General features: G+C 39.4%; 1 protein-coding gene across 1 annotated transcript in view; it reads right to left on the minus strand.

Moving 5' to 3' along the window:
• Nucleotides 1-494: 494 nt before the first annotated feature.
• Nucleotides 495-15,047, minus strand: part of fhod3a (formin homology 2 domain containing 3a) — a 96,599-nt gene continuing 82,046 nt past the window's right edge. The window contains exons 19-28 of the mRNA XM_059349607.1: nucleotides 12,704-12,862; nucleotides 11,201-11,383; nucleotides 10,245-10,364; nucleotides 9,114-9,275; nucleotides 7,808-7,998; nucleotides 6,651-6,855; nucleotides 5,940-5,963; nucleotides 4,713-4,920; nucleotides 3,808-3,972; nucleotides 495-2,035 (exon numbers count right to left, since the gene is read on the minus strand). Coding sequence (XP_059205590.1) covers nucleotides 1,959-2,035; nucleotides 3,808-3,972; nucleotides 4,713-4,920; nucleotides 5,940-5,963; nucleotides 6,651-6,855; nucleotides 7,808-7,998; nucleotides 9,114-9,275; nucleotides 10,245-10,364; nucleotides 11,201-11,383; nucleotides 12,704-12,862 — 1,494 coding nt within the window. The 3' untranslated portion in view covers nucleotides 495-1,958. The remainder of the gene's footprint in view (nucleotides 2,036-3,807; nucleotides 3,973-4,712; nucleotides 4,921-5,939; nucleotides 5,964-6,650; nucleotides 6,856-7,807; nucleotides 7,999-9,113; nucleotides 9,276-10,244; nucleotides 10,365-11,200; nucleotides 11,384-12,703; nucleotides 12,863-15,047) is intronic.

The following is a 15,047-nucleotide window of genomic DNA, read 5'->3' on the forward strand; positions in this document are numbered from 1 at the left end:
ACTGGAACATTTAAAAGTGATTGATTGAATATTTATGTCGGCCTTAAAAAATGACACAAATAATGCTTAATTTCACCTTAAAAGTTGGTATTTTGCATATATATAAATATACATAAAAAAGACACTGAGCCTCCACTATATCCTTGCTCTGACCCTAGACTATAGATCCAGAAACTTAATTTCCTCATCTTTGATTGCCTACTTACAAAAAAACTGGAAAATGGTCCAACAACTGAGCAAGATGGGCAATTTGGTGGCCATTTCGATATGCAAATGAGAAGGTCAAAAACTCAAAATTTCGCTTGGGAACCATTTTTTTTTTGATTCAGCACCCTTGAAATAAGTAAAGTAGGCCAGTTCCTGACTTGTACCCATAAATGCTCCTCACTTTCACTTTTTGGACAATTCCATCTAGACTATGTGTTCCAGTGTGTGTTCATGATATGAAAGAAAACAGTGAAGAAGAAAGACATGCACATCCTTTTTTTCCCCCACTCAATGTTTTTGTTTTTTATTGCAGAGTGTGTATACACAGCATTTCAAGTGAAAGTGTCCCGTTCAGCTCACCACATTATATTTATGCAGCGATCTATATTTATCTCCCTGTTTGTTGCACTGTGAGAGGAGCAGGTGGTTCAGCTGAGACTTACATTATCCACAAACTGTTCAAGTTCATACAAAGTTCAATGTGACCGCAGAGTTCAAAGTAAATGCCCAAACGCTGCTCCGCTCGCTCAGCAATACCTTGAAAACACACATTTCAGCTACGATCACATCTTTCATTTCTTTTATCTTTGATTGCAATTCACAGAATAGACTCGTTTCCCCACTTTCTCTCAAACTATAATACAAGTTTCTACAGAAATTACAAAAATAATACATCACATGAACCGCACTAAACATGCACACTGTAGTACTACGTAGTACCTGGCAGCTGACGAGGGCATTTACACATTTTTTTCTGCAGAATTATCTGCATGTCCTTCAAAATAGATTATTAAAATTTTAAAAATGTCTTTACCTTTTTGTCTTTTTACACTTTACAAACACTTTCCTCTGAAATAAATACTTCCTTTTGTCTTTGTTTAGTTCATTTCAGCATTAGAAACTTTCAATGTTGAGTAAGGTGCACCATGTCCGAGCTTTGCAAATAAATATTTTGCCAAAATAAAATAAAAAAAGTGTAATCAACAGTCGTACACAATGTAACTAGACCTGTGGATGTGACATTAGTGAGTTATCTGAGAAGTAGGAGGTGACTGAAGCAAGAGGGAGAGATGGTGAAAAGGTACGTTATCGTCCCTTTTTTTTAGATTAAAGGCACATCAGATTGAAAACCTTTCGCGTTCTTACGACACAAAACTACACTCGTCACTTGTCAAACGTGCAGCTGCAGAAGCAAACATTTGCCTTTTCAGAACACAATAATTCTTAGTGAGCCTCTTTTGTTTGTGGCGATTCTCTGAAAGTGGATAAGAGAACAAAATCGAACTTCATCCTCGTCCCGTTAACCTTTACAACCCAAATTCACAGCTTAAATAAATGAAACGTGGTGAAGTCACAGCTGCAGAAAGTGATCTCTTTGGACTAATGCAACATTTCAAATATATGTTTAGATGAGAAATGTTTCCATTCAGAGTCGAGGCGACGTCGCTGGATTTCAAATGTTCTTTTCCTTTGCCAGGTTGAATACATCAGTTCTCTTTCTTCACTTCCACTTTCTTCCTCAAGAAGATTTTTTTCTTTGCGTTGCATAAAAAAACAAACAAAAAAAAAAACACTATTGTGGCTGCAGCTTCATCACTCAGACACATCAGGCAAAATTAGCAGCTGGCAAAAAACCTAAAAGGGGTTTGTGACTTGTGAAACAACTCAGCTGTTTAGTGTGGAGGAGAAAGAGGAGTCGCCTCCTCGACTGTCAGTTTGTTTCAGCGGCTACGACAGCAGACGCATCAGATTCAAGTGTCTGGAGAATCAGTTAGTCCTAAAGCCAGAGCCTCCTCAGGAGTAAGACCGTTCTTCAGAGTCCGCCTCACTGTGAGGAGAGGAGAGAGGAGGAGAGGAGGAGGGAAGAGGAAGAAGGGGAGAGGAGAGGAAAGGAGGAGGGGAGGGAAGAGGAGGGGAGAGAAGGAGCGGGGAGAGGAAAGGAAGAGGAGAGGAGGGGAAGAGAGGTGGAGGGGAGAGGGGGAGAGGAAAGGAGCGGAGAGAAGGAGAGGAGAGGGAAGGAGGAGGAAGAGAGGAGGGGAGAGGAGAGGGGGAGAGGAGGAGGAGATGAGAGGAAAGGAGGAGGGGAGGGAAGAGGAGGAGCGGGGAGAGGAAAGGAAGAGGGGAGGAGGGGAAGAGAGGTGGAGGGGAGAGGGGGAGAGGAAAGGAGCGGAGAGAAGGAGAGGAGAGGAGAGGGAAGGAGGAGGAAGAGAGGAGGGGAGAGGAGAGGGGGAGAGGAGGAGGAGATGAGAGGAAAGGAGGAGGGGAGAGGAGAGGGGGAGGTGAGCAGAGGAGAGGAAGAAGAGAAGAGAGGGAGGAGGAGGAAAGGAGAGGAGGAGGGGGGAGAGGAAAGGAGGAGGGGAGAGGAGAGGAGGAAGAGAGGAGAGGAAGGAGGAGGAGAGGAGAGGAGGAGGGGGGAGAGGAGAGGAAAGGAGGAGGGGAGAGGAGAGGAGGAAGAGAGGAGAGGGAGGAGGAGGAGAGGAGAGGAGGAAGAGAGGAGAGGGAGGAGGAGGAGAGGAGAGGAGGAAGAGAGGAGAGGAAGGAGGAGGAGAGGAGAGGAGGAGGGGGGAGAGGAGAGGAAAGGAGGAGGGGAGAGGAGAGGAGGAAGAGAGGAGAGGGAGGAGGAGGAGAGGAGAGGAGGAAGAGAGGAGAGGGAGGAGGAGGAGAGGAGGAGAGGAAAGGAAGAGAGGAGGAGGGGAGAGGAGAGAGGAGATATCACATGATCATTGTGTGAAAGGTGTAGTGTCTCAGTTCCATATGACATACTAACTATATACCGTATGTATTAAGGATGGGAATAATTAATCAATGATCGATTAATAGTGGAATTTTGAATCGATCTGTGCATATTTTTATTTTTATTTTATCTCTGACTGCATATCAGTTCTCACTGAACAAACATGAAACATGGCCGAGCGTTTAGTTCTGAACGTGAATAAACCGATGAGCTGAGAATTAAGTTGGATAAAGCTCCAGTTTGCAAACTGAAAGTTGCAATAACAACTATAAAACACACGGAGGAATACGAGAGTATTAATTTGAGCAAAATTTGCTTACTGTATCAAACCTTGCTAGCATGAATTACTTGGTTTAATTTGATCCAAAACTTATTTAAACACAGAACACATTTAAATATGCAAGATTATTGGGAAAACAAACCTCATGCCTCTTTTGGGGGCTAAAACATAAAATATTGAACTCCTTGACGTTATCTTTACAGTATAATCTCAGTTGATATAGTTTTTACAATTGACAGGATCAAGTCTCTTTTCGTCCTTTCAAAATAAAAGCATCTGTTATCAAAACAGGCTTTTGCATAGTACTGTATATATAGCTTTTATTTTGCACATGTATGTATGCAGCGATGAATCGATTAATTGATCGTTAATGTTATAGATAATCCAATTGGCAGGTTCCTTCCAAACACCCAATAAGCTTCACAGAATACACTTATTGAATACATAAAAATCTAAATAGTACTATATTAACAACAGTTTTTAAAAAAACATGTTTTAGTAAGTTCTGCTTTCACTCTTGCACCTTTATAAACTTTTATAAACTCTCTATGTGGTCTGTATTTGGGACAGAGGTTAAAGGTCGTACATGACTTGCGGTTGGCCCTGGACCTCCTCCTCTCTCGGGGCTGCGCTCTGGTTCCTGGACCCTGCGTGGCCGACCTCACGATGCGCTCCATGATCTCATCCGCAGCGTCGTCTCCACAGACCTGAGTGTCCTCCACAGGAGGAGTCCACGCCTGCACCGTGCGACCTGAAGGAAAAAAACACGCAGAAGGAGAACGGCATAAGAGAGGAGACCCTTTATAGACCACATGACCAATACCATGAAGGTTGCAGGGGCCGGACCAAAACTCTGAACTAAATTCTGCTCAAAATTAATTTAATCGCTTTATAAAATACAGTAAATGATCTGGTTTTGAGCTGCTACTGATAGGAACACATGTTATGATAAGACTGTTAATGTGGAGTAAATCAAATATAGCAGTAAAAAGTGGTAAATACTCCAATCACTATATCACTTTAACATTTATTTTAAACACAACTGTAAATGACCTTTAGTAAGTTTCCTATTTGTGTTTTTGTATTATAGAGCTTGTTTTTCATGTTTGTACATTCTCAAGGTGTTTAACAATGTTGTGATGCTTTTATTTTGAAAAGGTGCCGTCCAGTGTGAAACGGGTGCTTTCATTTTGAAAGGTAGTGACAGGAAATAACCAGTAGAACAGTTAAATGAAAAAACAAAACAAACGGTAAATAATAACGAGTGCGTCGTAATTCATATAAAGTTGATATAAAGTATGAAAAGGCTTCTATAGTTTATTTTCTTCTGTCATATATATTAGTGGCTATATTTGTTGTCTTCTTAACTATAGTAAAAGTGCTTGTTAGCTCTAGTGCTAATGCTAATGTTTGATATTTTTTTATGCCCAGGTCTGCTTTATAGTGCAGTGAGTCTCTCTGACCATAAAAGGAACTTCCTGTCAGCCTCACCTCCTCTTCCGGGCCGGCATCTTGTCCGTGTCCGGAGCCCGGGCACGCCGCTGGCCTCCTTGTCGCCGCCGCTGAGGCTGGTCCTCAGCACGGCCTTCATGTGCTCGTGTTCTGCAGCGTCCTCGGTGTGGCCCAGACCCTGAGGGTGCTGCACCTCCTGGCTGCCACCGGGGGCGCTGTTGCTGCTGCTGGAGCCATAACGACCAGCCTGATGGAGAGAGAGAACAGAAAGACAGACAGAGGATAAGAACTCAGCCGCTGATGTTTTGATGATTTTAGGCTTTGACTCAAACATGCCAAATCTGAAGCATCAATTAAAAAACATCATGAGATTATAAAGTCTATTCTACTTTATTGACTGATCCAATCAGATGTTAAAACCTGTGAAACTTTGAGGTGAAGTGGTCCAGTCAGGCAGCTGTTCTCAACCTTGGGGTCGGGACCCCAATTGGGGTCGCGAGATGATTTCTGGGGGTCGCCAAATCATTTTGGAAGTCAGCTCTGTCTCCACTGTGTTAAAGTGTTCATGTGGTAATGTGTTTTAGTCTTTTTGGTCATTTTGTATCTTTTTTTGATCATTTTGTGGTCAATTTGTGTCTTTTTGGTCATATTGTGTCTTTTTTTTAATCATTTTGTGGTCAATTTGTGTCTTGTTTGGTCATTTTGTTTCCTTTTTTTGGTCATTTTGTGTCTTTTTTTAGTCATTTTGTGTCTTTTTTTATCATTTTGTGGTCAATTTGTGTCTTTTTGGTCATTTTGTGTCTTTTTTTTTATCATTTTGTGGTCAATTTGTGTCTTGTTTGGTCATTTTGTTTCTTTTTTTTGTCATTTTGTGTCTTTTTTTAGTCATTTTGTTTCTTTTTTGGGTCATTTTGTGTCTTTTTTGGGTCATTTTGTGTCTTTTTTAGTCATTTTGTGGTCATTTTGTTTCTTTTTTTGGTCATTTTGTGTCTTTTTTGGGTCATTTTGTGTCTTTTTTAGTCATTTTGTGGTCATTTTGTTTCTTTTTTTGGTCATTTTGTGTCTTTTTTGGGTCATTTTGTTTCTTTTTTGGGTGATCTGAACTGTGCGTGTGAGATTCTGTTCAGTGAGTGGGGGTTGCGGACAACATGCATGTTAAATTGGGGGTCACGACTCAAAAAGGTTGAGAACTACAGCAGTCAGGGTTAGTGGTTTCATGCACTCATACACACACACACAGATGCAGACAGCCCTTACACAGGATACCTCACTCTCGTCTTCATCATCAGACTACAGGGGAAAGAAAGGGTGAAAGTCAAAGAAAATGAAGAAGAAAAGCAGCTGGCAGATTTGGAAAGAGAAGAAATAGAGTGTAAAGACTGAGTGTGTGTGTGTGTGTGTGTGTGTTTCACATTGAACAAATCATAGCTGAAGAAGGTTCATGAAAACTAGTTTTGACACAAACTGTCCCTGTAAATAAGGCTACAAATGAAAAATATTTTCAAACAATGAGAACAATGCATTTAATATAATTGTTAAAAAATGCTTTGCAATATATGAACATCTAAACTTCAACATAATTTGAACTGTCTCTATTCAATATTATTTTTGTCCTTAATGTTATTTACTATTTTTGCAAATGGCATAATTATAATTGGCTTCTTAGAAAAGTATGTAAAAGTAGGTCCCCATTAGTCACCAAATAATCTGTGTGAAATATGTTAATTAATGTCAATGATGTACCCTGAATGCATGTTTACTAGTTTTTCCGGATGTCCCTATAAAGCCTGATTAAAATATCACTTCATCATTTCAGAGGTTTGAAGGCGTGTATAGGCTAACTTGGCTATAGCAAGTTTACTAAATTATTTTCAGCTCTCTACAACCTCTAGAAAGGGTGGTCCCCACAAGGGATGATAAAACTGAAGTCCCCGTGATGTATGAAAACCAGTATGTGTGTGTGTGAGAGATGCTCACAGGAGCGTTGACGTCCATGATCATCTTTCCTCTCGTCTTGTTGCGTTCGCGGTGGTCGGCTCGTTTCTGTTTCTGCTGCAGCACGCGGTCTCGGGTGGTTCGGTACTCCAGCGCGAACTCGCTGAGGATTTTACTGAACCTGTGGACGCTGATCTCTCTCACACTGTAGGCCGGGTGACCCAGGTACAACAGGAACGAGTGGAACCTGCGAGAAGGAGCGAGAAGTAATGTGTCTCCAGTTTTATGACGCTCACAGGTCGGTGTATGTTAGGCTGTCTAAGGTGAGATGCTACACTGCAAAAAAGCCAACTTGTATTTTTTGGCCTAAAATAGTGATTTAAGTTGGTAAAACTTGGAAATATAAATTATTGTATCAAAAACAAGTTGGTGAGTTGTTGTTACTTATATCTTTAAGTTGGGGTTCACAACAAGGGACAATAGTTCTGCTAACTCTTATTTCTGTGTTGTGAAATGCGGGAAATCGGTGAAATTCATTAGCGAAAGCTAGCGGCTAACTGATGCTAGAGGCTAACTGATGCTAGAGGCTAACTGATGCTAGCGGCTAACTGATGCTAGAGGTTAACTGATGCTAGCTGCTAACTGATGCTAGCGGCTCACTGATGCTAGCGGGGCTGCTTATTACAGCTACAAGAGAAGCCATTAGCATATCAATGCTAACTCAAAATTGTAGATTTGCCACTTTAATCTAGTAAATTTGCAACTTTTTTCTCGAAATATTACCTGAAGTTACCAAATATAGTTCTTCGCCTGATAAAGGGTTAAGATCTATAACCAAAGTTTAACTACCCACTAGAAATTTGAGGCTTTATTTTCTTTTTTTTATAAATGTATTATTATTATTATTTTTATTATTATTATTAATAATAATAACAATAATAATAGTAATAATAATAATATTTTCATTATAATTATTATAATTTATGGTTATTACTCGGCTTCCAAGTAACTGTAATTTTACAACTTAAACTACATTTAATATATTTATTTGTAACAAATGGTTATAGGTATGTAGGTTATGGGAAGTAGGTTGTTTCTAGTCCATTCTATACTTTTATGGTTTCACGAGACATTTAGTAAAATATAACTGAAGTAATGTGGGAACAGCAGAATGTTGTGTTTGTAATGACGGGATGTACCTGTTGATGATCCTGCGGTGAACGATCTTGAGTATAATAATCCTCTCAGCGCAGTCTTTGAGGAAGTCAGACATCTTCTGCTTCAGCTGCGGCTTCATCTCGTGCTTGGCGATCACCTTCAGGTGATCCCATGATGCTTTGCAGCGCCGCTCCATCTGACACAGGTTCTCCTGCAGCTGGTCGAAGTCCACCTGAGAGAAGAGACGATGATACAGGAAAGGTATTTAAAACATCCCACCTAGCCTTCTGTCATAATGTAAAGTAAATATATGATTTATCAATTCATATTTAAGTTTGTTTTCTTTTGCAGAAAATTTCGGAACATATACACAAAAGTTCTTTATGATGATTTTATGATTTGAAGGAAAAGACGGTAACGCTTTATATTAACCCTTTATCAGGCGAAGGACTATATTTGGTAACTTCAGTGGATATCAAAATGGGGTCGAGAAAAAATGTGCAAATTTACTAGATTAAAGTGGCAAATCTACAAGAAAAAAGTCGCAGATTTACGAGATTTAAAGTGGCAAATCTACAAGAAAAAAAGTTGCAAATTTAAGAGATTTAAAGTGGCAAATTTGTGAGAAAAAAGTCGCAGATTTACGAGATTTAAAGTGGCAAATCTACAAGTAAAAAGTTGCAGATTTACGAGATTTAAAGTGGCAAATTTGTGCAAAAAAAGTCGCAGATTTACAAGGTTTAAAGTGGTGAATCTGCGAGAAAAAGTTGCTTTTTTCCCACTTCTTTCTCGTAAATCTGTGACTTTTTTCCACGCAGATTTGCCACTTTAAATCTCTTAAATCTGCGACTTTCTTTCTTGTAGATTTGCGACTTTAATCTAGTAAATTTGCAACTTTTTTCTCGAAATATTTTTATTTTAGATATCCGCTGAAGTTAGCAAATATGGTTCTTCGCTTGATAAAGGGTTAAGGTCCTTGTAATAACCATTAATTAACAAGTAATAAGGCCCTTGTAAGTCCTTACAAGATGCTTATTAACATTACTGTGTGTTTATAAGCCTATATAAGTGTTAATAATGGCATTATAATACAGCTAATAGCAGGCTATAAGAGATGTATAATAAGAACATTAATAAAAGCCTCATGAGTATCTTATAATTCTTCATAATAGCATTACAAACACCCATAACCCACCCATTATGCCTTTATTAATCTTTTGTTTGCTTATTGATATTAAAATATACTTTATTGCTCATCTATTATAAGTGACACTACACTTCATAGTGATGTTTGTTCAAACAGAGAGACTGTTTATGTTTATGTAATCTTCCCATCAGTGAGCGTACCTTTGCAGATCGTGTGATGGCTCCGATCTCGGAGTAGAGGTCGGTGCTCTGAGGGAAGTTCTCCACCACCACGGAGCAGGCGTGATGCAGCAGAGACTGCTTATGAACCGTGTCCTTCACCTCTGGAACCTTCTCCAAATATGTCAGCTCGAAGCCTTTCGCCTGGACAAAACAAGCAAAGAAATAAAGATCCAGAATGTCTATTTCTTCTCTTATCTGTAGTGCTATTTATCAGTCCAGATGTCTGCCTCATCTCAAATATAAGGGAACTAGATGGCGTTTTGAAAAACTCAACAGCGAAGTCTCTTTCAAGGAATCACAAGTCTAAAGTAAAGTACTCGAGATAATCCATAGACCTTTTGTGATCAGTTTTATGTAGGTACCATATATCAGCTATTCTCAACCTTGGGGTCCCGACCCCAATTGGGGTCACGAGATGATTTCTGGGGGTCACAAAATCATTTTGGAAGTCAGCTCTGTCTCCACTGTTAATGTGTGTCTTTTTGGTCATTTAATGTCTTTTTTTGGTCACTTTGTGTCTTTTTTGGTCACTTTGTCTTTTTTTGGTCACTTTGTATCTTTTTTTGGTCATTTTGTTTCTTTTTTTGGTCATTTTGTTTCTTTTTTGGGCCATTTAGTGTCTTTTTTTGGTCACTTTGTGTCTTTTTTTGGTCACTTTGTGTCTTTTTGGTCATTTAATGTCTTTTTTTGGTCATTTTGTTTCTTTTTTGGGCCATTTTGTGTCTTTTTTTGGTCACTTTGTGTCTTTTTTTTGGTCACTTTGTGTCTTTTTTGGTCATTTTACTTCTTTTTTGTGCCACTTTGTGTCTTTTTTGGGTCATTTTGTTTCTTTTTGGTCACTTTGTGTCTTTTTTTGGTCATTTTGTGTCTTTTTTGGTCATTTTGTGTCTTTTTTTGGTCACTTTGTGTCTTTTTTTTTGACTGAGCAAAGAGTATGTGCGTTCTCACCAGTATATAGTAGCTATGTGATGTAATTTTTAATCTACAAATTACAGGCTTAGAAAATCCACACTCTTAAAATCACTGACTATCTCTACAATTACTACAAACTACTGCTCCAAACAAAAGAAGCTTGTCATTATGTCCCAGTGTGATGAACCTGTGACTCACATTGGTGCTATTGAGGAAGTTTCCCATAGAGAGCAGTGTGGAGAGGATGTAACGGAGAGTTTTGTTCTTCTCCAGCTGTTCCATACCCTCCTTCAGATCCTGCAGCGGCTCTGCAACTTCCTGAGGGGAGGAAAACACATACATCATTAGTTCAGTCAATTAGGACTCCCAAAAACATGCGTTTCATTAGTCTACAGCTATAAAAGTGGAGAACAGGTGCACTCCGTCTCCCAGCACAAATCATCTGTGCTTGTTTGAGGTCATGACAGTTTGTTTAAAGGTTGCTGTCTCGGTCAGCCGTCGCTATCAAACCTGCTTCTGATTATATGAAGCGTTTGTTTTTGTGCAGCAGGTCTCTGTTGTGTGCCTGCACGGTATGCTGCCCTCCATTAAGCCTCCCACTACCAAACCGTCCCACAGAGTCGAGTCGGGAACGCCGCTCTGCCGAACGTGCGGTCAGGAATCTAGCCTTTCATGGAGATTAAAGACAACGGCGTCCTGCGGAAAGCCGTAAAATTTACAGGACAGGGAGGGGGAGGGGGAGGGGCGGCGTGTTTTTTTTCGCTCTCTGGGTTTTCACTTTGAACTTCTCCTCCTGGATGCATTCTTCGCCCGAGTAAAACATGGTGTGCCAGAGGAAGACGAGGTGCTGCTAATAAGCGTGCATATTTTGTTATGATGTAACTATGTTGATGCTTTGCGGATGTTGTTTGTACTCAAAGGGATGTTGATACTTTCTGACATCGGGCATAAGACGCACAAATGCACACATGCGGTGCACATTTAGTCAAATCTTTATGGTGCACAGTTCATTTGGCTATGTGTGTGTCTGTCTGGTTCTGCTTTTATGAAACAGAATTCACTTCTTTGGTATGATTTTTAAATGTGGATTTGGTTTGGCCTTCCCTCTGCTCTAGTTTTATATAATCACAACATGGTCTCATGTGTCTAGAGACCTTCTGCGTTGCCTCGTAGTCCATCTTGAAGGCCCAGAGCTGGAGTCTGGCAGAGAGCTCGCTGATGGAGGACAGAGTGAGGAGGAACTGCTCTGCGGAGCCCAGCGGGACGTCAGGGTTGGCCAGCTGGGCCTCCTGGATCTTCTGCTTCTCCTCCTCTGTGGGGATCATCGTCAGGATTTTCTGAGGACAAGGACACAACAAAATATATGTGACAGGTGTCATACAAGATGTGAAGAAATCAGGTTTCAAACATCACTTTCTTCCTTTTCACTATTGTCTGTCTCTCACCCACAGACTGTTTAAAAGAAGTGATCGTAGCCATCGTTAGCCACCCATTGGTTTAAAGCTTCGAGTTTGGCATTTTGGAGTTTTGGAGTATGATACTAAGTGATAAGCTAATGTTTTTAGGTGACTAAAATGTTACAGTTAACTCTCATGATGTGAAAATGCACTTTGAAAGGGTCAAAGTTCTAAGAAGCATACCCTGTTTGTCTTCTATTTTACTATAGATGGTACAATCATTTACAAAACTCACAAGCTGTATTGAAGAAGACTTGAAACTCTAAAAATATAACTAATAAGTCTAATAAGTAGTACTAATAAGAGTCTCCCCCTGCTGGTCACCAGAAAGAATGCAGGGACTGTTGAGTTTATAATCCAAAATGTATATTTCTTCTCTTATCTGTAGTGCTATTTATCAGTCCAGATGGCTTTGAGAAGGGAGGAGTGTCTGCCTCACCTCAAATATAAGGGAACTAGATAGATAGATAGATAGGCTCTTGGCTTGTGGTACCATGTGCTAAAAAACACATTTGAAAAACTCAACAGCGAAGTCTCTTTCAAGAAATCACAAGTAAGGTACCCAAGATAATCCACAGACCTTGTGATCAGTTTTATGTAGGTACCATATATCAGCTATTCTCAACCTTGGGGTCCCGACCCCAATTGGGGTCGTGAGATGATTTCTGGGGGTCACCAAATCATTTTGGAAGTCAGCTCTGTCTCAACTGTGTTAATGTGTGTCATTTTTAGGTCATTTAATGTCTTTTTATGGCCATTTTGTGTCTTTTTTTGGTCATTTTGTGTCTTTTTTGGTCATTTTGTGTCTTTTTTTGACTGAGCAAAGAGTATGTGCGTTCTCACCAGTATATAGTAGCTATGTGATGTAATTTTTAATTAGCTCTGTCTCCAAAGTGTTAATGTGTGCCTTTTTCGGTCATTTTGTTTCCCTTTTTTGGTCATTTTGTGTCTTTTTTTTAGTCATTTTGTGTCCGTTTTTGGTCTTTTTGGGGGGCCATTTTGTGTCTTTTTTGGGTCATTTTGTTTCTTTTTTGGGTGATCTGAACTGTGCGTGTGAGATTGTGTTCAGTGAGCGGGGGTCGCGGACAAAATGCATGTTAAATTGGGGGTCGCGACTCAAAAAAGGTTGAGAACTACTGCTTTAAGGCACTTCCACATTGGCTTCCCTTCTCTGAGAGGGAAGCTGCCGCCTGCTCTCACCTCTATGCCCTCCTTGTTGAGCGCGTACTCGTCAAAGTTCAAGATGGCCGTCTTGATGGTGCGAGGAGGAGGCAGCACCGTCAGACCGATGTTGATGGCGTTACTTCTCTTGGAATCCAACACGATGATCTCCTGACGCTTGCCGTCTGCTGCTGTTTTCTAGGACACAAAAATACAGAGAGGGTCACTGCTGGGTCTGTCTGTCTCTGGTGTGGTCTGCTTTATGGGCTTGTGAGGATTAGAGGGACCTTCACTCAGGTTACATCGACTGCAGCTGTGGGAGTTAAATGGTGAGGAGAAGCAGGAAATACCATTACAGTTAAGTCTTTACAGTGATGGTATGTGGTCGTATTGTCACTGTATGTGAACATATGACCTCACCGGCACTCGAGAACATTATAGGCTATTAATGGGAGGAAGTCGTAATACGTCAGCGCATAAAAGTGTAACAAAGTAGGTGCTAAGATCTGGTTACTGCCACTAGGAAGTTATATATATTCACCATATGGACATGGGAAGACTCTCACTACAGCACCACTCTGACACTATTAACGCTTTATATTAAGGTCCTTGTAATAACCATTAATTAACAAGTAATAAGGCATTGTTCTCACTTTAGATCCCTTTAGCTGCAAAAAGCATATTCAACTGTTAACAAGTGCATAGTTAACTTATAATAGATGAGCAATAAAGTATATTTTAATATCAATAAGCAAACAAAAGATTAATAAAGGCATGGCAAAGACATAATGGGTGGGTTATGGGTGTTTGTAATGCTATTATGAAGGATTATAAGATACTGATGAGGCTTTTATTAATGTTCTTATTATACATCTCTTATAGCCTGCTATTAGCTGTATTATAATGCCATTATTAACACTTAATAAGGCACTCATTAAAATACTTGCAAATTCCAAATTTCAACCCTAGAGAATATTGGAGGATATTACATACTGCCAGAATGTGTAAAAAAAACATATGAAAATAATATTTTGAGAAAAAAGTTTACGAAGTTAAAGTGGCAAATCTACGAGAAAAAATGCGTAGATTTATGTGATTTAAAGTGGTGAATCTGGGAGAAAAAAGTTGCTTTTAATTCTTTGCCTTAACCCTTTATCAGGCAAAGAACTATATTTGGTAACTTCAGGTAATATTTCGAGAAAAAAGAGATTTAAAGTGGCAAATCTGCGCGAAAAAAGTTGCAGATTTACGAGAAAAAAGTGGGAAAAAAAACAACTTTTTTCTCCCAGATTCACCACTTTAAATCTCATAAATCTGCACATTTTTTCTCGTAGATTTGCCACTTTAATCTAGTAAACTTTTTTCTCAAAATATTATTTTCGTATGTTTTTTTTTTACACATTCTGGCAGTATGTAATATCCTCCAATATTCTCTAGGGTTGAAATTTGGAATTTGCAAGTAATCAAAAATCAAAATCAAACAGAGGAAAAAAAGGAGCAAACTATCAAAGACTGATGGTATAACTAAAAAATACACACACAAATTATACAACCACATTGGTAAAAAACCTAAATTAAACTGGTTTGAACCTTCCAACTACCAATCTTTTTATCTAAAATACATACTTAATATTCTAAAGGGAAAAAAACAAAAACATAAAAGCTAAAGAAGGGAACAAAGCTCAAGAAATATGAGTAAAGTTTGCCTTAACTTTAACACTTATCTGCTCTACTCTACTGCCCTTACTTTTTAACTACGCAATGTTTGACTTGTGCTTTTTATTATTTTATCTCTTTTCTTATCCTGCTGTATCTTATTTTATCTTATTTGTATTTTTATTTCTATTTCCCTGTTTTAATTGACTGTTTTTACTGTTTTCAATTGTGTCTTGCTGTTTTAATGTGTATGTAAAGCACTTTGAATCACCTTGTGTTGAATTGTGCTATACAAATAAACGTGCCTTGCCTAACTGACAGCTTTTGTTGAGCTGTGTTGATACTAAAGCTGCAGACCACCATCATACTGTGGCATTACGTGTGGACCAGAAGCCGACCTGAGGTGAGTCCCTGTGGCTCAGGAGTTCAAAGTGTAAGAAGCCTGCTTTCAGCTCCCTGTCTTATCAGACCATACTTTCCTTATTTTTATTATTTAGAGCCTTTGTGAGAATTACCAAGGATTCAAAAAACTCCCGTTGTGTTGGATCAGGATCAGAACTCGCGTGACCTCAGCTTTTCAGCTCAGTATCAGCTTTTAAGTTCTAGAGATAAAGTGCATCAAACCCAGAGGCTGTGTGGCTGGTGGAAGCAAGCTGTTTGTGCTAAAGCACCAGCAACTGTATATTCACCATCCCTAAAAGAAAAACCGCTTTCGCACAAAACTGCT

The sequence above is a fragment of the Centropristis striata genome, chromosome 14 (genome assembly GCF_030273125.1).
Source record: "Centropristis striata isolate RG_2023a ecotype Rhode Island chromosome 14, C.striata_1.0, whole genome shotgun sequence".
In the NCBI taxonomy this organism is placed as follows: domain Eukaryota; kingdom Metazoa; phylum Chordata; class Actinopteri; order Perciformes; family Serranidae; genus Centropristis; species Centropristis striata.